This window comes from Glossina fuscipes, unplaced genomic scaffold (genome assembly GCF_014805625.2).
Source record: "Glossina fuscipes isolate IAEA_lab_2018 unplaced genomic scaffold, Yale_Gfus_2 89, whole genome shotgun sequence".
Lineage (NCBI taxonomy): Eukaryota > Metazoa > Arthropoda > Insecta > Diptera > Glossinidae > Glossina > Glossina fuscipes.
Genome location: NW_023998443.1, coordinates 1,285,423 through 1,313,100, shown reverse-complemented (window position 1 = coordinate 1,313,100; position 27,678 = coordinate 1,285,423). Strand labels below are relative to the sequence as shown.

General features: G+C 33.1%; 3 protein-coding genes and 1 long non-coding RNA gene across 5 annotated transcripts in view; 3 read left to right on the top strand and 1 right to left on the bottom strand.

Moving 5' to 3' along the window:
- Positions 1 to 5,106, top strand: part of LOC119638434 — a 12,577-nt gene extending 7,471 nt beyond the window's left edge. Inside the window, exons 14-18 of the mRNA XM_038035207.1 lie at positions 4 to 2,176; positions 2,820 to 3,362; positions 3,433 to 3,731; positions 4,204 to 4,408; positions 4,495 to 5,106. Coding sequence (XP_037891135.1) covers positions 4 to 2,176; positions 2,820 to 3,362; positions 3,433 to 3,731; positions 4,204 to 4,408; positions 4,495 to 4,829 — 3,555 coding nt within the window. The 3' untranslated portion in view covers positions 4,830 to 5,106. The remainder of the gene's footprint in view (positions 1 to 3; positions 2,177 to 2,819; positions 3,363 to 3,432; positions 3,732 to 4,203; positions 4,409 to 4,494) is intronic.
- A 634-nt stretch (positions 5,107 to 5,740) lies between these two features.
- LOC119638438 (protein MEMO1) lies at positions 5,741 to 9,539 on the bottom strand. Its single transcript, XM_038035211.1, has 7 exons — positions 9,268 to 9,539; positions 7,491 to 7,572; positions 7,352 to 7,420; positions 7,180 to 7,292; positions 7,005 to 7,116; positions 6,728 to 6,947; positions 5,741 to 6,668 (listed from the first exon to the last, which is right to left on the bottom strand). The coding sequence occupies exons 1-7, from the start codon at positions 9,314 to 9,316 to the stop codon at positions 6,429 to 6,431; spliced, it is 885 nt and encodes a 294-aa protein (XP_037891139.1). The 5' UTR covers positions 9,317 to 9,539; the 3' UTR covers positions 5,741 to 6,428.
- On the top strand, positions 6,576 to 9,099 carry LOC119638439. Of its 2 annotated transcripts, none has more exons than XM_038035213.1 (3): positions 6,576 to 6,690; positions 8,302 to 8,381; positions 8,436 to 9,099. In XM_038035213.1, the coding sequence occupies exons 2-3, from the start codon at positions 8,305 to 8,307 to the stop codon at positions 9,082 to 9,084; spliced, it is 726 nt and encodes a 241-aa protein (XP_037891141.1). In that variant the 5' UTR covers positions 6,576 to 6,690; positions 8,302 to 8,304; the 3' UTR covers positions 9,085 to 9,099. The 2 variants fall into 2 exon arrangements, with proteins under 2 accessions (XP_037891141.1, XP_037891140.1); XM_038035212.1 differs by lacking the exon at positions 6,576 to 6,690 and adding an exon at positions 7,934 to 8,134.
- Positions 9,540 to 10,356: 817 nt separating the features above from the next.
- On the top strand, positions 10,357 to 27,648 carry LOC119638441. Its single transcript, XR_005247438.1, has 2 exons — positions 10,357 to 11,033; positions 27,499 to 27,648. It is a non-coding gene; the product is annotated as an uncharacterized LOC119638441 (long non-coding RNA).
- Positions 27,649 to 27,678: the final 30 nt, after the last annotated feature.

The following is a 27,678-nucleotide window of genomic DNA, read 5'->3' as shown; positions in this document are numbered from 1 at the left end:
TGTTCGAAAGGACGCATTAGAGCAAATGTAAATAACTCAACGTCAACCACTTCGATTTCCACGAATGAAACCAACGAAATATCAAATAATCGTACGATGCTTAAGCATATATCTACTCTAAGACGTTCAAATTCAAGTACTACTTCCTGCTCAGCGGCTACAACCTCATCTTCGTCGGCGAATTCAATTAGTAGTCAAATGAATACGCGGGAAAATTCCGTCAGCAGTTTAAAGCCTTCAAACACAACCAATATGAAACGGATCAAAATTAACGAGGGCATGGAAAAATCCAACGAACAAAAGCCAGCGGATAATTCGAATTCAACCGGCAGGATGACGGCTAAAAATAGCCGAAAAAGCAAACAAAAGAAGATAAGCGAAAGCAAAAAGATACAAAATAAACCACCGCCAACATCATCAGAGTCCGAGGAAGCGGAAGAGGAGCAAAATAAAGTATCATTGCAGACAGTATCCACTGCGAAATTACCTAGGCAAAGGGTTCTACAATCCAAGCAAATTGCGGATAAGCCACCAAAATTAAATTCACAACAAAAGCAAAACAAATCGAAACCCACCGTGCCACTACCAACATCCTCTGCATCAGAATCAGATAAGACGCGATTGAATGCCGCGTTGAAACTAAGCAAGGAAATCAATCTACGTCGTCCAAAATTGGTAGATAATGGCCAGTTTGATAATAATCCATTCAAAACATTGCATTTACATGATTCTGATTCAGAAATGGAATCATCTGCACGTTCAACTTCTAACGCGAGTGAAGAAGCGCAAACGAATCGGCATTTGCTTCAACAAAAGACGCAAATAAATCGTCAACTGGCAAAGACCGATAACAAGGTCAAACAAAATGTTGATGTAAAGAAAACTATCGCTAAAAAGGTGACTGTAGAAAAGACACAAAAGAAACGGGATGCTATTGTCCGGAGACCCATTAAAGAAAGCTCGGAGCAAGCGGTTGCCAATAGATCAAATACGCAGTGTCAAAAACTACCCAATAGTAAAGCGGGCAAAAATGATACCATACGTAATCAACTTTCAGACGACAGGCATTTACTGCCCGATGCCAAAGTTAAACATCTACCGGGACAAATTAGCAATCGTAAAAACAAAAATGATAATCGCTTATTGACTGGAGAGACTACCGCTGGCTGTCAGAGTAAACGTAACGTGGTCGTCAACAACACCAGCAATACGCACTCCGCAGTAAATAATCAAAGCAAAAACGATAATCGCGTTACAGTTCGAAATTGCGAAACGAAATGTGCAACGCATGAAACTCAGCAACGCACGCCGTCTGCAGTAGAAACTAAAAATTCGTCGAAACGTAGTTTACGCAGTAAGAAAAGTACGCAAAAACAACAAAAACTTTGTTTATCTCTTCATAAGGATTGCTGCTCAGGTATTCCCGACAACATGGGCTATTTCAATTCGAATGAAGTAAATGCGGCGAAATCAACATATCCAACGACAAATGCGGCGACTGGTGCTATCAATACTGTTTCACCCAATTTTGATAATTCAGACGAGTTTGGTCCTGTTAATGCTTCTATAACAGTACCTAACGGACGGCAACGATTTTCGACTAATGTTAGTATAATGGATCAATTGAATCGAGGAGTACAAGTGGAAAATCTTTCGTTACCACCAGGCATCACGTTAACTAAAGTTGATCCGATTAAAAGCGAACAATTGCGTCAAAAATCCGAATCCATAAAAAAATTGGCAAAGCCTTTGCAAACACAGGCTGCCATCCCTACCGCAACGCATGCATTCCATCATCCAGGAGCCACCATTATAGCACCACCTGTAACACCAATGTCTTCATATTATAGCGCACCCTATGCTAGCGTGGCATCGACAGCAGCTATTGATCCTCAAAGTGGTATAATTATGGTTGAAGCCAAGTCAAATCCAACGTGTAAACTGCAATTTAAAAATCCCTCGTGTAGTAGTGCTAAGCAATCAAAAAACAAGAAACGGCGTAATAAATCAAAGCCTAATAAAAACGGCTGTGATGGATCTACACAGGCGACGGCCGATTCTACTACAGGCAGCAATAACGGTCAAACTAAAATCATTACCCTGCGTAATCCCATGTTTCACGGAGGACCGGTGGCTGCAGCAGCCAACATTTTGAATCAACCAGGCATATTGCCAGGTAATTAGTTCCTAACCTTAGTTAACCTTAAATTTTCTCTTCGTACCATAGTGGCTTCAATATATTTGCTTATTGGATTGGAACGTTTATTAGAAAGGGTCAATCAGGGTTTCTATTTGTTGAACATCGCAACCAAACTGGAGACTGACGATAGTTTGTAAATGAAAGACTGCGGTAGACCATAAAAATTCCCATTTCGTTTATAAAGTATTTGACTAATTAGTTGCCTGATGATTAGATTTAAAGGTGTCAGGCTTTCAACTTTTAGATCCTAATAGCAATCATTTTGTGATGTTTTAAAAAACTTGAGCTTCAGAAATTCTTACGGCTCATCTTTCTGAGCGTGCGTGCCAGACTTTAAATTGTTAGAGATGGCTGCTAAAGGTAATTAGGTTCTTAGTGGTAAAATTAGTAGTTAGTACTTAGCATAGTATGTTATTCTCTTTCGCTCTTACTTGCTTTTGACCGAGGATTGAATGATTGGTTATGTGTGCTTGCTATTCTGCAAACATGCACATAACTCTGCTTCTTAACGAACAAGAATTATTTTTAAAAAGACAAAAGTTGCTTTGGAGTAGGATTCTTGTAAACAAGATACGCTCTTGCGTTTTTTATTTTAAATAAATACATTTTGTATTTGAAGGTCGTTCCGCGGAAAATTATACATTGCCCAACCCGTTGCCGCTTGATCAACCAGCTGCTATTATTAAAAACGACAATGGTATGTACACCATACGTAATCCAGCGTTACATCATGCGGTTACAAATGGATTAGCTTTGGGTGGATATCGTCAATTTGGTAATGTCAACTATTATACGCCGCAGGAGGCGGCTGCGGAAGCTGCCAAAGCCACTCAAAAACAGAAGCGACAGCAACAAGGTGATATCATTCAACCGGCATCGGGTAGTTCAACTGCTTTTTCCTATTTTTCAAACGATTCGTTGCAAAACAACGCATCGGGCGCTCATAATAATATTAGCATTAGTTGCACTAGCATTAGCGAAAGTATTACTAGTAATAGCAGCGGTAGTAGATTATCCGGTGACGCGGCTGTAATTGCGAGACCCACGTCCGCTCAGAAATGTATTTCGGCGATTGGTAGTGAAATTAAGAATGCTCAGCAGCAAAAACGAAAATCAAAGGAACAAACATGGACTCTACCATCGCTTCTTAGCAACGATAACTGTGAGTTTCGTTTCTAATCAATCAATTTATAAAATAGTAAATATTGATATAAGAATTCATTCATTTTCAGTAAATTCTAATACGTCATTTACGATGGGAGTGGGGCGAAAGAGTGTTTCGCAAGCCGCAGCCGATTTATCCTTGCAGGAAAAATATCAACAATCTAAATATTATAATGGTTTCGATGTTTTTGCGAGTCGAAGTGGAGGCGGTACTCATATGCACCATAGTTGCGGTGACGATTCGCCGCCACCAATCACCGGTTACACGGGTTCTTATTTGGATGGCATTCCCAATACTGGTGTCATACGTTACGATGATGCGTCTTTTTTAAAAAATTTGATACCCGGACAAAATCTTAACAATGAGGTATATTTGATTCCGGTATATAAGATGTAAAGCAAAAGTGTTTTCAAATTGTTTGCTTTTTCGAAATTCATCACTAACGGACCGCACATAGAATTCTTATTATAACTTAAAAATGTACGCGATTAGCGAGAGATTTGATAGGTTGTAAATGATTAGAACTAATCTTGGTTAAATTCCAATTGGTTTAAAGTTTTCAAATATCAAAAGGCAAACTCTTAGGTGCAGTCATGATATCTTAAAAATTGTAAATTTTATCCAAACACATTTTCATATTTTCCCTTAATAACTTACAATGTCTACAATGCCTTTGCACTGACCACTTACAATTAAAAAAAAAAAAAACAAAAAAGACTAAAAAGACAAAGAAAAAATAGCGATTTTTATAATTGCATTTTTTTAGGTGATGGATGTCCAAAATACGCTTTATTTAGAACGAACGAATATTGTATTCTTACTTTTATTTTGCGTTAAGGTTTCCATTCATAATGTCGACGATACAAGTTTCGGTCGAAATGCCAGTTCGCCGTCAGCACACCGTGTAGAAATTACACCTGTTTATAGTACTCGACCATCGTCTGCTCAACTTTACGATTCACCTGGTCGTGGTGGTGACCTTCAACAAACTGTATTTAGAACAACAACAAATTTTCGTAATCATTTAAACGATTTTAATAAAGGTATCATATATATATATATATATATATTTTGCATTAAATTTCCTTGTATATTTACAATTAAATAATTCTTCCTTGTCCTTTGGCAGATTCTGCAATGTTTTCGAGTACGGATTTGCATTTGAATCTAAGTGAATTTGAGTCTACAATAAGTTACGAATACGAATCGGCAACGTCTGCGGGAGCAGCATCTCGGGATGGCGAAGATAATCATAATTCCATATTGGATTTTAATAATTTGCTACCGAAAAAAGGACCAAACACTACACATCGTGCATCGCCATATCTTGACGAATTTGTTCAAAATATGAACAATTTACAAATTTCTGCATCTTCCGATGAGCAAATATCTCAACTTAATGGCAGCAATTCGGCGAGATCAAGATCTAATACCAATGTCAATGCTGCTAGTAATTGGTGGTAAAAATAAAAACTATCTCCTACACATAAGCGAATTCATAGGTTTGTGTGTTAAGTTAATCAGATAATTAAAAAATTTTAGAAAATTAGATAAGATATATATCTTGATCACGAACGCATTTGCAATAAATTTATTGTAAAAAAACATGAACAATTCTATTCTACAGCGGCCGTGACTATTTATAGATGATAAATGAAATCGCGCATCATTGATCCCATGAAAGACGGAATACTTTTCATTCAAAACATTTTATTATAAAAGAAAACACAACAACAACAAACATACATGCAACACTTTGTGAATTTTTTTAATGGAATGTTTATTTTAATTTCCTAAAACAAAAAAAAAAAAATAAATAAATATTTAAACCTATACTAAATTGTTGAGAGAACCATTTTCGTCTTTCGCATGCACCTTCGCTGCAAATAGCGTATGCCTTGAATTAGAAACTTACGCGGATTTCTTCTTCATTTCCAATTTATTTACTTTTTATGTTCATTTTTCATAATGACATCTCTTTCTTTTTAATGCTAAGATAAAATTTCACTTATTCAAAAGAAGTAAAATCTTAATTGTTCTTAAAGAGATATCGTCGAAATTTCTTCCCTTTTGAGATTTACTCCAGATTAGCGTTGCTAATGGGGAATGAAATTCATGTACAAATTTTCATTTCTTTATCGAAAATTCTATCCTCGATTTTCTGTTACTTTAAAAACTCCGGAATAAAAGTACATATATATATATATATATATATATATATAGTCAGTGTTGACAATATGTTCTCGTGTGCCTTTTGAGGAAAATGACTCATTGCTGTGCAATTATGAAAGCAAACAAGTTAGGATTAACCCTGAATACGTACTGCTCGAAGAACTTATGTACATATCATCGATTTCCTGCTGTTCATGAGAGTGCCGGATGAATCGTCGCAGCCACCAAACCTTTACAGATTCGGCCCAAATATTTGCAACAAATGATGGAGCGATATATGCCATGCTTGGTAAGTTATTTACAATATTTTTGAATTCTCTCATTGTTGCTTTGTGAACTTTGCTTTGTTTTTCTGGGAGCACTCTATAATTAAATATTAACAGTAACTATTGGTCAGAAAAATACATATATGCAAGTTCCAGCCTTCAGCCCCAATTCTTTCGATTACTTGTAATAAGTTTTGACCGTTCACGAAGTGACGAAAATTCAACACCGAAGGCGGTGATATCTAATCCAACGAAATCATTAGCCGTAAGGGTTATGTGGCTGATTATTAAAAAATTTTTTCAAACAAAATTTTAATTGTGTAGAAGTTTGCCTACACACACCGATTTATTAAAACGAAGGAAAAAAGTTAAAATAACACGTTTCAACAAAAAATTCTATTTTTTATCAGATCAATTAATTCTACAAATATGGACATATACAAAAAAAAAAGAAAAATTAATTGAGAATAGTTATAGAGCACGTATTAGTAAATAATAAATTAAAGCAGCGATAAAACAGACAGAGAAGAAAATTACATTTAAAGCGAATAACTTGCTCCCAGCATTATTTAATGTAGACTTTGTCATCTAACTGCGCATCTCGGATTAAATATACTAATGAAACCTAGCATTCAAAAACCAAGGAGCCGGCGGCATAACTAACACTTGAATCGTCCATATGTTTACATTGACTACTTTGCGCGTATTTTAGAAATTTGAAGTTTGTGTTGCAGCCTTTTTCTTGCAAACATTTAACAGCATTTAACAATACTCCGATAGGATGGCGGCCACAAATTGTATTATTGTATTCTCTCAAATACGAAGTAAACGAGGCAGGATCTAAAGTCTCAATTATTTCCATCCCCTAAAAATGCAAAAATTACAAGGTAATTAAATTTATATATTGGGTTTATCCTATTTTACCCGTTTATCAAGACTCTCAATGGATTTATATATAGGACCTGAGGATTTATCATAATAGGTGTAGTTGAAACGTTGGCCCCAATGACAAAAATCGGATGATATCACAAAAAGATTTTCTGGTTCAAGAAAATATTTAGTAAATAAACGTCCATACAGAGCCTCTTGATCAGGATTTAAGGAGCCAACTAGGACAGGCACAATGCTAAATTGATTTTTGAATCTGAAATTTAAATTTTAAGTATAAATATTACTCAACCATGTATAATACTTGACTTACTCTTCCATAACTTTGGCAATGTAAGGCAGATGCATTTCAATGCTATGTTCATCCTCGTCCGTTTTCATATCCATCCATGAAAAGTGACCAGTTTTCTCTAATTCAGCATTAACTAGAATCTCAACGTTAATAAGTTTTTTTTTCTTTTTTTTTTTTTGCGTAAATCAACATTTACCCTCAATATCTATTTTGAGATCGTACAGAGGAGTTTCATATTTCTTAGCCACCGAAAGGGCGCAACCACGTAAACGGACATGATGGGAAGGTCCTAATATAAAAATTCTTTTACTGAAAAAAAAAGACAATTTATGTAAGAAATAGTTTTAATTTTTAAAAAATTTACATACACTACTGCCGGACTGACTTGACGGTAAGCGAAGGCACCACATGCTCCGCAGTATGTATAACCAGCATGACTAAGAAAGTTTAATATAACAAATATTCATTTGCGGCGAAATGGAACTTGTATCGTTCAAAAATACTTACGGAGCAATTATTGCGCGAGCGGGTCCATGGGACAGGCAGGCAGATGCTAGCCAATTATCCAATTGACGCCTTAATTCATTCGCTATAAATTAATAGTTTATTAACAATCTCCATTTCTTAAATTACGTTCAATATACTTCATTGATAGAATAATAACAACAGCTCCAAAATATGCTAATAACTTGGCATTTTTCAATGCATTTCAAAGCATTTTTTAACGTTTCGAAAATTCAATTTTTCAATTAAAAGATTCTTTTTTCTAGCTTTGAAATTACAGTCAGAAATTTAAAGTCAATTTAAAAAAGAAAAAAACCGTTCATGTACATTTTGCTTAAAAGTACATCAACCACGTTTCCAATACATAAAGGCAGACGTTTTTTATTAAAAAAAAAAAAAATAAACAAAAAAACGAAAAAAACAAAAAAAAAAAAAAAAATAAATAAACCGTAAACAATTTAATCATAATTTAAAAAAAGGAAAATAGGACGTTGGCATAGATTCTCGTTTTCTCTTTACATTTTCGTACCCGTTTCATCTGGTCACTTCAGAAATAACTAGGACATCAATTTTAATCGGGCATAATGAGTTTTCACTCGGTTTTTCAAAACGTAGACAAAAACAACTACAACTTGAAGATTGCGATGGTAACATATATAGTATACATATATTTTTTATAGTCATTTAAAAGTAAATACTTTCAGTTCATGAATAGTTTTTGATTCAAACACAATAAAAACTTCTATTCAATAATTATTATTATTTTACAATTCCTTTTATTTTTTAAATAAAAAAAAAAAAAACATAAAAAAAGAAAATGAATAATGAATCTGAGGATTTAGATCCAATGTTAGACGAAATACGAAAGGAATTGGTTTCTATTATTGAAGATCAGTAAGTTTTATAAAATATTGTCAGATGTTTCCATTAAAAATTTTTATTCACTAGTCCGAACGCTGAAGGATTCGAAATTATAAACGCAACGAACGATAATAAGCAGACTCCCAAGCACGATAAAAGCGAGCGCAGACGACAACGCTACAATCCTTCGCGAGGCGATGCATCTAATAACGGTCTATTACATGATAACAGATTTAATAACATTGACGACGATTTGAACAATATGTGCGTGAATCTAATGCGAAGTTACGAATTGTTCCAAAATGTTGGTGGCCGTTTCGAAAGCTTTAATTTTAACGGTCTCTTGGATCGTATTAAAGATCTGAATCTAAGTGGCAACACTAATGAAGCGTTTAAAGCAACAGTGGACGATTTGAAGCGCACATTCGATGAAGATTACAAGGCAAATCGTTTAAACGAAATGACAAAAACCGCCAGTTCCAAGTTCAATAAACATGCAGGAGAATTTGCTGATATACCAGAAGTTGGAGAATTTTTTCGAGCATGCAGCCATCTCGAACGTGGCTTAGAACAGTTAAAAAAGCAAAGAACCGAGGTAAATGAACTAACTAAACGGATGACATGGGCAATAAATACGTCATACAATCGCATCGATGAGATACAGAAAGGCTTAAAGGAAAAAAATCAATCGCTTCAAGCAGCGGAAGGTGATGATAAAAAGAGAAATCTTAAGTAGTTTTTTGCCATCAGATGTACATCCATTTTTTTTTTTTTTTGACAATAATGTCTTTGTTACGTTTCCCCCGTTTTTGAAAAAAATCCCAAAATTAAACATTTGAATTTGTAGTGAAACGTTAATTGTGGTCTTTTCTGTTCTTTAACGCTAAATGTATCCAAAATATTAACCTTTTTTTATTACCTGATGAGGTATACCAGCTTCCAGCGTGAGAAGCTTTTCTACTCGACATGATTATTGAGCAAATGTTTTGCAAAGATTTTACAATTTTTAATTCGCAAATGAAACGAGAAACTTTAACAATAATTAGCAAATTATCACTTTATAAGCAATTACACCACAGATTTATTTCGTAAACAAAGAATGGAATCTGAAAAGGATTTCGATTTGGTTATTTGCGGCGAATTGAGAAGTAATAAATCTATAGTTGCCAGAAGCGTTGAAATTATATCTATTTAAGATTATCCCCGAGCTGTGAACACGTGTCAAGAAGACAACACATTTCGGGTTAAAAGGGGCCTTATAATTTCCAACATTTTATTTGTCCGTATATTTTTCAAGACCTTTTGAAAACGATATATATTTTATAAAAGCTTTGTCTCAAAAATACGGCATACGAACAATCTCCAAGAAAAGTTTTTAAGATAAGTAGAATTTAGACGTATATAATTCAAAAACAAGCCGTTCCAAATCTTTGCGCAATAGCAAATTTGAACAGTAAAGCGAAAAATACTGCAACAACACTTCAGCTATATTATCGATTTACGTTTTTACTAAGCGAGTACGTTCTGAGGCGCAATGAAACTTCACTGCCTGAGTGAGAAGTTTAATTTGTGTTACATAAAATGGAGGATAAATTGATTTTTTTTTTTTTTTATATATACATAATTTGTAAATTAAACTTCTTCGGCAGACCGGGGATTATCACTGTGTTTTCCCAATTATAGGAAACCGTAGATCTTTCTCCTCTGAAAATAAAGGATATATGTTGTTTCTTAACACATTCAAACACATAAACAACTTTAAGAAATATTCCAAGATTTCAATATTTACTAATAAAAATATTTTATAAGAACAGCGTGTAAAAACAGTACGTTAAGTCCAAAAAAAAATAGTTTTTACATTTTTCCGAAATTTTCTTTACAAACGTGAAACGACATATGTATTTACATTGCAGAATGTTACCATAATCCTTTCGCAAATACGGTGGTATTTGGCAACTTTGTTCATATACTTCAAAGATGTACTAAGAAAGTTTCGCCATTAGTTAATTCTACCAAATTACTGAAAGTTGATGTCGCAAATACATTTCGCGTTCTAAAATTAAAGAAAACTATAAAAATATTTGGTAAAATATATTTAAAAGAATAATTTATCGTAGTTTGGTGTTTGACATAAAAGCTCTTAACAAGAAACTTGATAAATTTCGTAAAATTTTTGATTTTATTCATTGTGAAATGTGTAAATCTATTGCAAGTACTCGAAATTTTTTCAGTTAGTGTTTCTTAGTTGAAGAAATGTGTTTGTAGCGAGTTAAAGCGATTGAATTGGTCGCAAATATACATCGGCGTCATTACTGTACTAAAACATTAAATTCGCCTTGTTTGTCGTGTTCTCCATCATTTTCCGCCATTTTGAAAAGTACGAGTGTAAAGTTGAAATTTTTATTGACGCGTTGCCTATGAGAAACTCTAATAAAATTGTGATTTTGTGTAAATTTAAGATTGTTAAAAAAAACCAAAATTTATTTAATCAATTCTTGGAATATTCTTCGAAGTTTACATTACAAAAATTAAAGTGCTATAGAAAAGAAATATAAAAAAAAAACATTCCACTTTGTAGCTAATGCAGCGAGTCGACAGCAGCGTGACGAAGAAAAAACTCGAAATTATAATCTAAGCATCGTGTCCTGTTCTAGTGTTTCATCTAACAGAAAGAGGCCGTATATGGTATTTGTTATATTCAATAAATTTTTCAATTACGGAAAAGAATTGTTTAAAAAAAATGTAGTAATCTTTTTTTTTCTCTTTATTAAAAGCACATTTCTTTCTGAAGTAGTTGTGAAAGTATTGTGTGTATGTGTGTGCGTGGTGAGTGCAAAGTGAAATAGAAATTAAAGTACAGCAAACAACAATTCCGAGCGAACAGCATGGACTCTATACCCACATTGGGTGAATTATGAAAGCCCATGTATATATACATGTTTGTGCATTGCACACGATGTGTGTTCTTGCGTGTGTTTGAATTGTAAACGTATAGCCTATAGAAATGTGAATATTATGAAACCTGTGTTTTATATATATATATATATATATATATATATACATAAGTATATATACATGCATGCATGTAAATTTGTAAGTTTCCATATAGAAATTTTGTATGCATTTTCACTTTGTCCATTTTGCATTTCTTTTTTGAATTCGCCGTGCAGTGAACATTATTCGCTAGTTATTTCTGCATATATAGAGAGACAGACACACATTCATATGTACGCATATGCGCATGTAATCAACGAGTCCACCGTAAGAAACGAGTGGCAAGCAAATTCAAAAATTCGCCTACTCTTCTTGACATTCGTAAATTGGTTGGTTGGTTAGCCGTCTGTTCTTACATGAATGATAATTGTATATACCTTATGTTTGACACATGTAGTGCGCGGTAATTTTTTTTTATTATTGTGCGTTTTTGTTTTGTAGTTTAAAAATTTAAAAAGTATCTTATTGTTGCCTTACATTCGATTGATAAATGGTGCAGGTTATAAAGCGGATCGGCTTGATTATTTTTTATTCTCATTTTATAGTTTTCTGGTAATAGTTGAACTTATATAGTTTTATTTATAGATTGGAACAAATTTTATTTATAGTTTCTAGCTTATATTCATTCAGTGTTAGTGTCTTTCTACGTGTGTATGTGCCCATATCTCTTTGTTAACATATATATATATATATATATATATACGTCTATGTATATATATTAAAAAGGAAAGAGATTATACGCAAAATTTAAGCATTTTATATTTACATTATGTATTACTTAACAATATATGCAAGTGTATTGATTTGGACGTTTATAGTTTTTAGTGTGTGAAAAGGTCGATTGTGTGTGTTTTACTGTCCATTAGGATAAACCGGCAAAAAAATAATCGTATTTGTTCTCCCTGTAGCCAGGTAAATTTTCAGCTTTTTCAAAAAATTTGAACAGATTTTGTTTTTGTGAAATATAAAATACAATAAGTCGTTTGATGTAAAATGATGAGCACTCTTTTTCAGTTGGTTTATCGATTGGTAGTAAGCTCAAAGCTAACAATAATATAATAATCAAGAAGTACAAGCACAGCTACTATACATCATTCATTGAGTTTTGTAACAATTGCATATTTGGGTGTAAACAAAATCTAAATTAAAGGCAACTTTAGCTTTTGTTTTATAACATTTACAATGGAAATACTCATTGACATATATTTCAAATTTATTAGTATTTATTGATTTTGAAAAAAACAAAAACTAAAAGAATTAAATTTCAAAATTTCATTCAAATGGAGTGGCGAGGCTGATATTTTCTATTTTTGTCACATGGGGGTGTGGACGTTATAGACGTGTTTTTGTAAATCCTTTTGAAAAATTGTACATTATCTTCATTTTTGCCAACGGAAGAGTAAATACTGTACTATACAGTTACGCAGACAGATATGTGGGCAGACGGACAGAGGGACATGCTAAGGAGCGTTCTACATTTGTAACTGGCAAGGTAACTGCTAGTTACACATTTTTTCCTGCGCGTTATAAAGCACTGAAAAAAAATTAAATTGTGTTGCGTAGAGTAGGCGTGGTCCATTTTTGTACATTTATGTGCTATAGTTTATGTGCAATGGGAAGTTTTTTATTTCTCTTGAGAAATAGAGATGTTCTCATTTTTGGCGGTGCTGGAGACATCTCCTTAGACCGATTTGGTCCATTTTCAGTATCAACTCGCGTGCAAAAAGCTTTCAATATTTTTGCTAAAATTCAAATCGATAGCTTCATTTTTCGGCCAAGACAGACGGACAGACGAACATGTATGTAAGAATACATAGAGAAAGCCTTTTATGCAACGAATGGCTGGTTAGCTGCAAGAAAATCTCATCACTGAAAAGCTTTGAAAATGCCAGTAAAATATATCCTTTTCGTGTGTGTTTAAAATCTTACATTTTAATAACATTTTGCTTATGAGTGGCATTCGGCAATAATTTGATTCACACACTTTTTTTTTTAAAAGCCTCTGAAGATAGCAAATATCAATATTTTATGGATGCAAAAATAATTTCTGAAAATTCAAGTCAATCTAAGCTTTAAATTAAACGACGACTACGATTACTCTCTGTGAAGAAATATATAGATTTATCCACATCGGGTGATACTTATTTTGGCAACATATTTGTGGAATTATTGTATTTATTCAATAATAGATGAAATCGAAACATAGTCCTCTTAAAAGTTATCTAATCTATTTATCCGATTTTTAGTTTTTCTGAAGACATCGGTTGTATTCTTTTATAATAAATTACTTAAATGTATTATTACTATTGTATTATTACTATTATTATTATTATGCTTAATTTAGCTAGAGAAGTAAATTTTGCGGCTAAAGTCTCAAAACACTAGCACCTAAGGGCATTCAATGCTATCAAATGCTTTAATAAAAGTTCTACCATTAAAGGCTTCGAGTTTGTTAACAGCTAAAGATCGTATAGAGGATCGTAAAAGGGTGCATTTTCCCGAAGAAATTCCCAATCTTCGAAACATTCGAAATGATTCACATCAACCAAACGAAATGCGGTCATAGCTAAATGAGAATTTCGGTAAAGAAAAAAAAAAAAAAAAAATTAGGAAAATCTGTTGATAAGTGCCCAAGATTCGTTTCAATATGAATGCTTCCCCTTCTCCTTTTTATATTTTTTTGACTACAACTTATGTGAATGTTTTGTCTAAGACACAGTTATTATGATCGTCTGACATGCTTATGCAAATATAATCATTTATAAAAAGTTATTGTTGTGTGTGTCCCCACTTTATTATTATACCATTAAGTATAAACTTTTTGTATATAAACTTTGTTCGGAAATAATTTTGTTCATATTTTTTTTTGGTTTATTTGGGTTTATTTGAATTTGAAATTTCAATTAATTGTTATATTTTTATTAAGTTGTTCTTCAGTTTATATATGGAAGAATATGTGTATAATATTTTCCATATACTTAAAATTGCGCATTTTTTCGTCTCCTTTATTGTGTGTTGTCTATTTTTCTATGTATATGTGCGGGTACTTCGAAACACCTTCAGCTTAAATCCAACGGAAAAGTTACGAAATAAAACTTTTTTCCAACATAAACAAGTTCTTTTAAATTAAACTTTTCCCTCCTTGCTCTGTCATCCCTTTTTTATGCAGCTGCTCGCAATGCTCACATCAGACACAAAGTTATAAAAACGGTTTTACTTTCTTATTTTGTTTTTCGTGTTAAATGTTGATATGTTTCAGGTTTTTTTCTCTTTTTTTTGTGTTTTTTTGTTTTTCAACTTTTACAATAATTTTCTCTACTCGGTGTTTTGTTGTTGTTGCTGTTGCTGTTGTGTTCCGTAAAGTCAACTTTAGGTCGACAAAAAAAATAAAAAATTGAAAATATAACAACAACAAAGTTAAGTATACATACATAAAAGTACAAACGTATTTTTTATGTATATATATATGTGTGTTCTATATATATGTATATATACATATATGTGGAAAAACATATGTACGCCTCTACATAAATAAATAGATATTCTGTATATAAAGTAACTTCATTGGCAACGCTTATTGTTGTGTGTACGTAATACATATTTGAAAATGTGATTGTAACAAAACAAAAAACAAAATAAAAGCAACAATAAAAAAAAAAAAAAAAAAAAAAACGAAAAAAAAATTGGAAACACCGTTTTTATCCAACTCTACAATTACTCACACTTTAGTATGCAAAATATGCCGACAACCTATAAAATGTACTATAACAACGCTATGAAGAGAAGGCTCTATAGCATACATTTTTCTTCTTTTTTTTTCCCCCATTTTTGTTTATTTGTATAATTCATATCGATACAAACAACTGTATATATCTAACATACATAACATAGCTCCTCTATCTGCTCTACAACTCGCTGTCGTTCCATTTGAGGTAAAAACCTCACTTTGTGTCTCTACCCAACTACCCAACCAACCAACCAACCAAACAACCAACCAACCGATCGACCAACCAGCTATAATTTTATTTCAAGTTGTACTACTAGTGTCGTATTTATTTGAACGTTGTGCCTGCCCGGCATGTTTGTCTGCTTCCCTTTATTTTATTTTTTTTTTTATTTATTTTTCTTTCTCTATTATTGTTTTTTATTTTAATAGGTTTTTATTGTAATTTTTTATTATCGTTTTTTCTTTTTTTTTCGCTTCCGAGTTTACTTTGTTTTACATTTAGTTTGGGAAAAAAAAATAAAATATTTTTTATGTATAACATTTTTGACCACGCAAACCCAATATTTCAAATATTAGCAAAATCCGAAATTTAATTTAAACTTTACTTAAACGGCGCGAAGTTCAATTTCAAATATTTAAAAAGCTTAGCAAAAGGTAAATAAAACCAGCAGGAGGGACTATACTATTTTAGACATGCTGCTGGACATACTTAAAAAAAAGACTTCGCAATCCCATTCTACATTGCCTTGACGGCAATGTGTCATACCTTTGGGCGTGTGAAGCGGAAACTGAGAGGAGAATCATATTAATTTTGGGTCTAGCCTTTCGTATCTTCGACTTTAAAGGAAAATACTGGAGATACTTCCATTCATCATAGGCCGATGAGGTGCGCCATTTTTACCATTATCTTTAGAATGATTTTTTAAGTTATATTTGCACTGATCTGCGGATCAATACCTACAATTGATTAAAAATTACAATATTTCGAGCTTTGTGATGGTGATTGCGAGTGAATTATGCAAGATTTCAAATTTGATCTGCTACCACAAATTTTGATGCCAGGACGCTTTCGAACAGCTGACGACTGCGAAATCAAATTACTCCGAATTTCGAGTTTTATAAAGACAAGTAGTAAGTTCATCATCATCGTCATTTGATAACGGCCTTGAAAGTGTGTAGCTCCGTTTCCAAACAAGAGTACTCACGCATTACGACATCGTTTGGAAAATATATTTTGATATACTTTATATATTGTTTTGATATATTTGAATATAAGCGGTAGACTTCCGTATTGTCTAGCCTCTACGCTACTGTCGTCTGTTAAAATATAGCAGCTAGCCTGTATCAAGTCGAGAGGCACTTGACTTTTAAAAATGTAAATAGGCAGATGGAAGTAACTAAAATTGTAGGCGCTCCAAGAATACACATTCGTGGGGTTCCATGGGGTTTATATATATAAATTTCTATTGCTTGTGAGACTCGCAAGGAAAAGATGACCAAAACTCGACTTTTCCTCTTGACTATATTCTACTATACTATATCTCTCATCCAAAGTTGAAGGTATAGTCATTCTTAAAAAGCTTTTGCAACATCCAAAGGGAAGCGTTAAGGATCCTACGAAGTCAGTCACTTGTCCTCTTTTGCTATTAAATTGTAGACCTATCGAAACGGTGTCTGTCCCTACGGCAATATATAACATTTTCTCTGTGTTAAAAAATCGATTTCAAGTTTAGCAAAGACGTTGAAAGTCCTTGCAGGTCAAATCGGCCACAGTTTGAAAGTAGCTACAATGCATCAGAGGGAAGACGAGAAAAACACCGAAAAATTATTATTACTTACTTAATAATTATACAGATATAAAGATAAAAATTTCCACGAGTACTCTATAGGTAATTTTACAATGTCTCTGCAAATATGGAAAAAATCGCCACAGATCGTAAATCGTCCAATATCTTGGAGACCAGAGTATCAACTTTTCTTTCCTTTCCTTTCTTTCTTCTTTTCTTTTAAAGATGGCTATAAAAGATTTAGTCCAATATATAATTTCATTGGGTGCCCCCTTCTCGCGACATTAAGAGACAAATGTTATATTGCAGTTGCTTCTGGGAAACCGCTTTTTTTGCAAACAAAGAATCGCTTTTATTGCCTTCTTAGGCAACAGTGACTATAAAAAAATGGGTTCAATTTAAAAACAAATTTGATTTAAAAGATGAGACTGCAAGTACAAATAGATTTCCCCTTTGTCTCACTAAGCAATTTTTCATTTATTTGACGCGTTTATAAGTAAACTGCTACCCTCCGTCGCTTTTTGTAGAATTGTAAAAGTTGCGTAAAAGAAAATTGTTTTTTTTTTCTTTTTCTTTTTTTTTTGAAAAAAGGAACGTGTGTTCGCCATTTTGCCATTGTAGTTAAGTTGGGTCATTTCTATTGTAAATAACCGTGTGCTGCATATGTGTTATTAAATATAAAATTTATTTATAATCAATTGCGCGAATGATGCAATGAGGAAAAATTCCTATTATCTGTTTAGAATGAAAGCAAAACACAATCGATTTCTTTGAACACATTATAATATATATGTACATGTATATGAACTTGTTTGGTGTTTCCCTTATTTCATCTCGGTATTTAATTTTTCACTGGAGCGCTACTAAACTCTACATATTATTTTTAATGAAATTACAATTATCTCCATGGAATTAAATGAACGAATAAATGAAAACATAAATGAAAATTAATTTTGATACCTGGCGGAATTGAGGAAAACTTGGTGGAGATATAGTCAGTCTTTCCATTTACATAAGTCTTCTTCGAACTTAGTGAGATTTTAAGTTCAATTAGCTGAATTAGTATTCGTCTCGCTCTCTGTATACCTCTGAGAGGTTTCATTGAGTTCTTTAAAAATTCTGAGTAAAACGTTACTAAGGCGATCCACAAGTAGAATTGAAAATTCGGTCCGACATTTTTAAAAAATGACAATCTGTCAATAATAAAAAAGTCAATTTTGATAGAATTGCTTTCAGAAAGTTTCAGACCATTTTTCTACACCCAAGAAAGTATATATACATTCGTAATCTACATTAAATTCAGAACCGACCTATCTATCTATGTATCTGGTAGAGAAAGGAGCCGAGTTGATAGAGAAATTTTAGAATATTGTATTGGCATACATTCTGTTCATAGATAATGAATTTAATCTTAACCCATTTTCGGATTTGTGTACTGAAAGTGTGCAAAATATTTTAATCATATTCATCATAGCGCATTTCCGACTAGATTTTGCGCGAATACTTGATAGAAATGTTCCGCTCTTAACACAATGCTTACAAATAATAAGAGAACTACCGGGTTTGATGGGTACGCAAAAGTCGACTTTTGGGAAATGAATGCAGTCTTCGTCTCGTTCAACTTGCTTTTGGTGGCGATATGGTGAATGTGTGTACATTTGTTTTTCAAATAATTAAATTACGTTTCTATATTTGTTTATAAAGCTTTGTGCATATATATATAGTGATACGTGCAAAATGGGTTTGCAATATATTCGCAAAATTTTTATACTACTGTGTCCAAAAAGTATGACCAATTTATATTTTTCTTTTTTACATACATCTATTATTCCAAATACGGCAAAACAGTTTGGGCCGGCGGAAGGAATCCGTAATGCGCAACAACACTACGATAATCGAAGTAAGCTATTAAGATAGCTATGATTTATGAGCGGCTTTCGCGCTATTGATCGGCTGTTTGCGCATTGTATGCGTAGACTCAACTTTGATCTCCTTTTGTAAAAATTGAAAAAACATTTTCTTTGTGTCGTATAAAATCAAGCGCAGCTGAAACACTTATGACGTTTATGATATGAAATTTGACACAGATGGCTGTCACGGTGCTATCAATTTGGAAAACAAAAAGTTCTGATATTCGATACACCCGCGCAATTTAACATAAATACTGGTCTTCCTTTTTGCTCATATTATCGTATTTTTTTTTGCTTTTTTTTAAAAAGTTCAAATAAAAAATATTTTAAAAAACATTTCAGACTAACATTTGTCATAAGCATAGTTCTTATGTTTTTTCTTTCAACTTTTTTGTATTGCACGCTTTAAATACATTACATAGTTGCATTTCTCCCCTCTCTCTTAACAAAGTTTTAAACGGTCTCTCTATAAGCCTTAGATATATGTTCTTTGATGTGGTTTTCTAAAACTAATTTAGGAATGGTTTACTAAGAGCGATTTAAGTGCAAGCAAAAGTTTTTTAGCTAGTTCAGTTATCATCCGTCCTTTATCGGCCCTAAATTAGTAATAATTTGATGTATTCAATAATTTAAATAATTCACCATTTCTTCTTAGCATTTGAAGTGGAAAGATTATCTAGGCTTTTTCCACTTTCCTTGAAAACAGGTCCAATTTATCTTCTTTCGGTTTTAAATTCAAGGAATCTTTCTTTAATCTATGTTTTGCTTTCCGTTTTAATCTTTGGGACATTGACTCAGTCATGTCCGCCTGTTTTTATATCTGTTGAAAGTGCGATCTTCCAAACCTTGAGACTTTAATTCGTATTTCTATTTGTCATTCTCTTGAGGTTTAATTTGAAAATCATCAAAATCGGCCTATGACTTTGGCCACGAATAAAGCCGAAAAATGTCTATATATTCATCTATAAAATGATGCCAGATAGACGAAAACAATGTTTTATATTGTGCATAATGCGCGATATGATCTAAACTACGACTTACGATCAATATGTAGATAGAATCGTCCTTGAAATTAAATATCGTATACAAATTAGAGGTTGGTATAAAATATTCATCGTACGAAGAATATATGTATAATCCATTTTTTTGCACGCTGGATATGAAACATTTTGATCAAATTGGATAGGTGGACTGCCACTACAGCCGTTAGTACATACACTCGGGACAAGCAATACTTTGGTCACAATACCCTTCTAATAATAATTATTAATAATAAATATGAAAGAAGAAGCGTTGAAATTCGGGTTTTCCATAAGAAAAGTAGCATCATCGTAACCGGTGCGTCTCCATAAAAAAATAATCGGAATGAAGTAAAGTTGTAATCGCCATCGGTTGAGGATTTGCACGTTCTGCAAATAATATGGAATTTTTTCATTTAAGACGACATGCATGTGTCAGTGCCGGGAATTGTTGACCGACACATTATATGTAAACATATTGTATCGTATGTTGTATTAGTGATGCGGATTTTATGATAAAATTCACATTTTTAATAAATATATATATATATATATAAATATATTTATTTATGTATACATACATATGCATATGTAATAAAATGCTTTGTGCTGAATGTTCTGAATGTCAAAAAAAAGTTTTAAAGTTTTTTCTTTTTGTAGTTGGTATACACAAGTGCATACACATATCTACGACAATTAAATTTTTGTTGATAAGGTTATATATCTTACGGATGATTACGAGAAATAACAGCTGCGCAAACGTTTTTTTTAAGGGCGTTGTACTAGAAAAATCAAACTTTTAATATGATATTTACAACAGTGCAATAAAGAATAAATATGCACTGCAACAACGCAAATTCTTATAATCGTGTTCAGTAATGATCAGAGCGGAATATGTTCACCAAAAATAGATAAAAACTTCCTGAACTCTCTGTGCTCTCTGACTCAGCAAATGTTAAATAGATAGGCTAGGATATCTTCTCCAGGCGAACCCCTGTGCACGGAAAGAAAATAAGTGTATTCTAACTTTTTGATTATTAGATGGAACGAAAAACTTAAAATTGCAATAAAGTCTTGCACATCTGTCATTCCACAATTGTTTATATGATTGCCATAATATATAGAATTCGTCGATCCCTTTGTAATGAGCAGTAATACGCGCATAGAAAATATCTCAAATTACGTGTATTCTTGACTATGTCCGTTTGTTCATTTGTTGTCCTTCGTTTGTTGCTGAAATGTTCCGGTCACAAAAATAGAAATAGCAAGCTGAAACTATCTACTCCATATACGGGTTGTCTACAGTTCATAAGCCCAATCAATTTTGAAAACTGGCGTGCTTTGCTCATAATGAAGGATAGCTACGTTCGACTATGACCTAATAAAAAACAAAACTTCAATACTCTCTAATATAGGGTAGATTTTTTCCATTTTTACACACGTATCGTAGGATATGCATTCTAGCTTAAGGCTAACATAGGCGTTCTTAGTTTAGGTTCTACTGTGGGCGTGCCTTTTGACCAATTTGACCTATTTTCAAAACCTGCCAGCAAGGCTTACAATGCTTTTGCAAATTTGAAGGCGACATTTTGGCGACGGCGAGGTGACATGTGAGACAGTGGGACCCACATGTCTAGATCGGTTCAGCATTTCACACTAATTAACAGTATATGTGTTTTGCAGGATTTTTCAAGTTTACTTTTGCATATTGCAGACACGTTGACAAAATGAGTGCAGCCCCATCCTGCGGCAGTGGGTATAAAATCTGGTAAATTGCAGTTCGTAGCAAATATTAGCCAGCAAGACGATGCAAACGTTTTCAAAAACGATTCAGAATTTCGCTAGTGGAATTATGCCTTCAAACACTCCTATTGTAGACTGATATCTCCAAATTAATTTACAGGGGAATATTTTTTCCGTTTCAACGTTTTTACAGGGGCCCAAAAGAGCAGCGACAAGGATTTCTATCTCTCTTTTCTTTTTTCTTTTACAATGTGCACAAGATAAGGACCGTTCTTGAAGCCGAAGAACTTCTACGCGATGATAGAATTTCGTTCAACAGCATCACAGCTTGGAAAGCCAATTGATACGTGAAAATACGTTAGCAATTTGTCTGCATTTCTAGTTTATAAAATCCTTTATTATCCTTGCGGACATTTTGTGTTAAATTTTGCAGAATGTGCCATGGCTTAGCTTTCTGTCTCAGTGCTTTTGTATGACATTCAATACGTTTTAACTTGCTTATTGAGCTCTCGTTAAGCAAAGCTAGGTCCACGCTTGGTTTTATAAAAAGGTGGTCCAAAGAGTTTGATCATCCTTACATCACGAAAAGGTTGTACATGTGTTTGGTTAGACCCATACTCGAGTATGCCTCTGTTGTGTGGTCTCCTTCATATAGGTGCTACGTAGATTCAATTGAATTTGTTCAAAAGCAATTCTTGCTGTTTGCCCTTAGAAATTTCGGTTTGGATGCGATTGCCTCTCTTCGCCCCTATGAAAACAGTTTACTTCTGCTGTCCTTACCGTCTCTTGAGAAACGTAGGTTTGTTCTTGGCGTTTCCTTTCTAATCGAAGTAATAAATGGTGCTATATACTCGCCTTTATTACTTGGTGAAATAATGTCCCTTTAATGTCCCTAACCGCTTCTCTAGGCACTTTATCTTGGTTAAGCCTAGTCAGTGTAAACATAATTATGAGCTGTTTAATCCGCTCAGAGTTGTTTGCAAGAGCCTAAATGACGTCTATCACTTATTCTCATTATCGGACTCTTTAAAGTCCATTGAAGCAACATATCCTAATAATAATAAGTAATGATTTACCTATGTCGTACTTGAACTACTTTTTAACCTTAAAAAGTCATTATGATTCGAAAATTAATTGTTGTCAACTATTATCGGTTGCCAAGCTTATGCATGTTTGCGATGGCTTAGGGGTTCATTTGCAATATGGTCCTGTACCGTTTGTGGGTGTGGCTCTATGCTTTTTTTTCCTTCTTATTTGTTTTATTACACTTATACTAAGTTTTAATATTAATTAATATAAGATTTACTTTAAGAGTCAATTGAACTCAATTGACTGTCAATTTGCTTTAGTTGAGTTTCATGTATAAGTAGAATAAATAAATAAATAAACATTTCGATTACAAATATATAGGCCAAGGGCGCCCAGGATCTCCCGTTAATTGGGAATACACATGAGCACTGGTTCAGAAAACTCGATTAATCCGCAATAGATATGGGCGCTGATTCTTCACTTCTGACTTACAAGGGACACAAAAACTTGAACGCAACTATCAATGGCCACAGCTAGTACCAAGCACTGTATACTGTTCTAGACTAAATGATCTAAATTGAAACTTCCATAAGTCATTATGAGTAAAGAAAATCTACTCTTCGTGCTTTTTTATAACGCGCGCGCCAACACTTAATGTTAACATTAACTGATAGTTTAAAAACAGTCCCCAGGTTTCCTAACTAGCACTGTTAACTAGAATTCAAATTATTTGCTTCTTATCAATAGACATATTTTGCTAACTGAATATGTACTCATTGGACTTGACTTTTTCACTTGTAGTGTAAGTGGTTTTGTTATAGCACTTTATTCGCCAAACGATTGCTTTTTCATCATTATTACTTTATTATTAGTTTAGTTTAGTTTTAGTTTAATTTATTAATTAATAACGATAACTATTAATGACAATCATCGTTACTGCAACTACAAATTTTTTTCATCAACTATTTTGTTCAATTAGTAGTAAATCGAATAAGTCCTACAGTTGAATTGTGAGATATCAGTCAGAGCATAATTGAATGTCGTGAAGTAGTAGATTCGCCATTAACTGAAAGTTAAATTTACGTAGAAATCGATCAGCCGTTTTTTGCATATATAATAAGAAGTATTCCTACAAATCACGATCAAATTATTAGCTGAGAACGACAAACATTAAATATTGAAAAAATCGTAAGCAATCGTAAGAAATGAATTAATTTGTTCTGGGAAAGTTTTGTTCATTTTTTTATTTGTAATTGCTTTCATTGCATACATGAAACCACTTGTGCTACAGGGGTGTCTTAAGTTGATCTGGATGTATGTAACAACCATATGATATATTTTTTGGATCGATCTCAGTGTTTCGGTCCGTCTGTCCCTGCTATTGCGCTCGAACTAGAGGCCGCGATTCTTGAGATATTTTCATGGACCGGCATATTTTTGCCGAAGAACGAACCCAGTTGAAAGTGTTTTGGATCGGATGACTTTTTCAATAACTTATTTTAAAAAATTTTGCTGTAAGAATGATTGTTGTTAGGGTAGTTAATGATAGTCCCTGGCCCACTATAGTGGCTTTACTCGTTTTTATAAAGAATAATTTTTTTTTTTTGTTATGTTTGAGTTGACTTTACTTAAAAAGTACACAAATCGTTAAAAGAAATCTTTAGACTGCTGTCTTTTTTGTTTATTTTTATTTATTTATTTATCTTTTAGTCATTTTTATGCACGTTCGTTCATATGACGCCAGTTTCGCCTCTTTATCTATCTATATGAATGAATACATGAGCGCATATAAATAAAAAAAAAAAAATATATATATATATATATATATATATATATATAAAGAATTTTTTCTATTGTCATTTTTGCACATCCAGCGCCAGTAAATTAACCGATAATGTTCGTTTTTATGTTTTGTTTTTGCCATTGAACGTTTAACGAATTTGATTACTGCTGATACGGCTTTTGCTGATTAAGCAAAAGTTGGTAGACAAATATATAGAACACATATACGGCTAAACTAAAAACAAAAAAAAAAAAGAAAAGAAAAACCAAACAAACAAACCAAACGACCGCGTGTTACATTTTCATATCATATTTGTAAAATTTTACTTAACCAATTAAAACTCTTGGATGGCAACTTTTCAAAACAAGTCACAAAAACAAAAGAGAATAAATCTGCATTTTATATTAACAAACAAACAATCAATGCATCCGTGACTTTGTTGTTTTAATTTTTAGTAGCTCCATGTGAACTTTTCCCCTAAAATATTCATTTTCAAGTGAAAATATTGACATACTTTAGTTGCCTCTGTTGTAATGTTTGGAGCCTTTCGCGTTTCTAGCGAAGATCATCGAATATGACGTAAACGCTTTCAAAATTTATTTGCGTTGGTTGTTTTTAGCTTTTGTGAGTACAAGGGTAGAATCTCATTCCAGCAGTATTCTCCGAAAGGAGACCAACATGAAGATTTTTTCGAGAGCGAACTATAAATATGTTCTTAGTTGCTCTTGATCGATGTTTTTTCTAAACAAGTTAATTGTCCTTTCGTTTTTATTCGTCCTTCATGAATATTTACGGATTGTTAGAACAATTTTGGAAAATTAATATTACATTACCCTTCAATAATGAATACATAGAGCATTCCGTGGATTTATCCCATGTAAGTGCAAAAAAAAAAATTAATGGTTTGTCTTGGCAGTAGGATTACTGACATTACCTACTCACGTTTAGCAGAATACATACTCATAGGGGAATTGTTCATTTTGTTGTAATCGACAGTTTACACTGCGTCTCGACTTGCCTTCAAAGGTCTTTTTCCGGGAAGTTTGAATTTTGCTTTGACTAAATGCCAAAATCCTTTTACATGATATTGCATTCCGATGTCCTGAGCTTGTCAAAAGCTTTATTTAAATTTTGTGGTTGTGGTTAGTCAAACGAACGTATATTTCAGTACGTTTCACTTCGAATCTCTATGGCGGTCGCGTAGGCTATGCCTACTATCTATCCAGTGAAAGGGATGTAAATGAAGCAATGAGATTGAATTTTTTCCAAGACCTGGGCGTGTTCTTTCGCTGATTATGCCGTCTTCTAGGCCACACACATCTACAGTGACTCGTCAGAAACTTCGGGAGCTTGGTTGGGAAGTTTTAATGCGCCATACTTGGCACCAAGCGATTATCATCTTTTTCTTGCATTGCAAAATTTCTTTAATGATAAAAAATTGGAATCTAGGGAGGATTGTGAAAATCGACTACTAGAGTTTTTTGCAAATAGTGACCGGGACTTCTATGAGAGAGGCATTTTGAAGTTACCTTTAAAATGACAACAAATCATACAACAAAACGGTGCATATTTGACCCAAATCGGACAATCCGAAGCATGTTAAATAAAGTCCTGAAGTTCATATAAAAATAATGGATTTCTTTTTCCCCAAACTAATATTTACATAAGCATTTTTCTAACCTCGAAAATTGCGAAATGCGGCAACGTTAGGCTTCCCAGCAGCACTGGTGTTAAGTCTTTCCGATAAAGCAAGAACATTAGTTGTCGACTCCCGACTACAAACTTTTGTACTCTGTTGCATTTACAACAAATTATCATTCCAATGTTCAAAATTCTATTTTCACTGCTCTTGCACTCCATCAAAGCTGATCGGGTATGGATATCGATTTTTTCATATTTTGAGTATCTATCTCGCTCTCTCTATGTACATAATAAACTACGCAAAATAACAGTAAAAGAAGCAAGAGACGGCAATAGGGAATTTTTTGCTATTGGCGATAGTATTTTCTTTTTTATAGTTGCGATCGACTTGTGTTTCACATATTCAAAACCGAAATAAACGAATCCGTAGAACGTATCAACTCCTGAATATTAGGGGATGACACAAGCGAACAAAGGGAAACACAAACGATAGTAAAGCTAGATGTTTTACCTTTGCCCGAACTCTGGTTCTTTCAATTTGCCTATTCGTTCGTTCTGCAGTTCGGCAGTATCTCTGCTCAAAAATATGTCATGCGCTACGGAAATTATGCAATTTCAACCTGCATCTAATTACTCAAGTTGAGTGAGTGGTGCCTGCTTTTTTTTCTCATATCAAATATCGGCCGCCTTACATCCTCTCAGAGGAGGGTACGTTTCCTCTATTTAAAATTTGCTTGTGGTCTAACGGTTGCAAATAAATTTATTAAACAAAAAAGTTATCAGGCGAGACGATGTGCCTTTGAAGTAAATAAACATATTGCGACGGTAAGAAAGTAATTTCAGTTTATTTTTGTAGATATTTCCTCCAGAAGATACTTTTTGTGTAATTTACGCATAATACAGTATTTTTTCGCTTACTACTTGTTTTTCAACTTTTTGAAACGTCGTCGTCGTCGTCGTCATCGTCGTCGTCGTCTATTTAAGTTTTGCTAAAACAAGTTTGTTTTTTTTTTCTCTTTTTTTTTTTTATAATCGATATGACACATATTATTTATATAAATTTTTTATTGTCTCTTGTAACGCCGCCCACTCATCTTTTCTTTTTGATTTCAATTGTAGATAAAGAAAAATGTCATAAACTTTAACATGATTACAAAAACTTTTCCCTACAAATTTTCAACTTTTGAATGACAGAAAGAGAAAGATGCGAAAACTTTTCTTAACCAAAATCCTTTGTAACCTTAACATCACTACCATTACCCTTGCGAATGAATACCATCAGTTCCATGCAAAATTGCTATGTATGTATGTATGTATGTATGTATGTATGTATGTATGTATGTATATAGTACCGTGTAATTATAAATTGCTTAGAAGAAATATTTTGTTTTTTTTTTTTAATGAAATAAATAAAATGATTCGTTGTTGTTGTATTCTTATATTCACTTTGCGCTGACTTTTTATGATTTCATAAAAATTTTTTTCAATTTAATTCTTTTTTATACCTTATGTTACAGACTGTGGTGGCACAACGAACAACCTAAACAACGTAAACGCTCTTTATAATTTTGATATCATGACGTTGTTGTTGTTGTCGTTGGCGATGATGGAACACACAACATGAGGGTATTTTTAAAGCAACCAGTACTTTAAAAAAAAAAAAAAAAGAAAAAAGGAAGAAGAAAACGAAAAAGAAA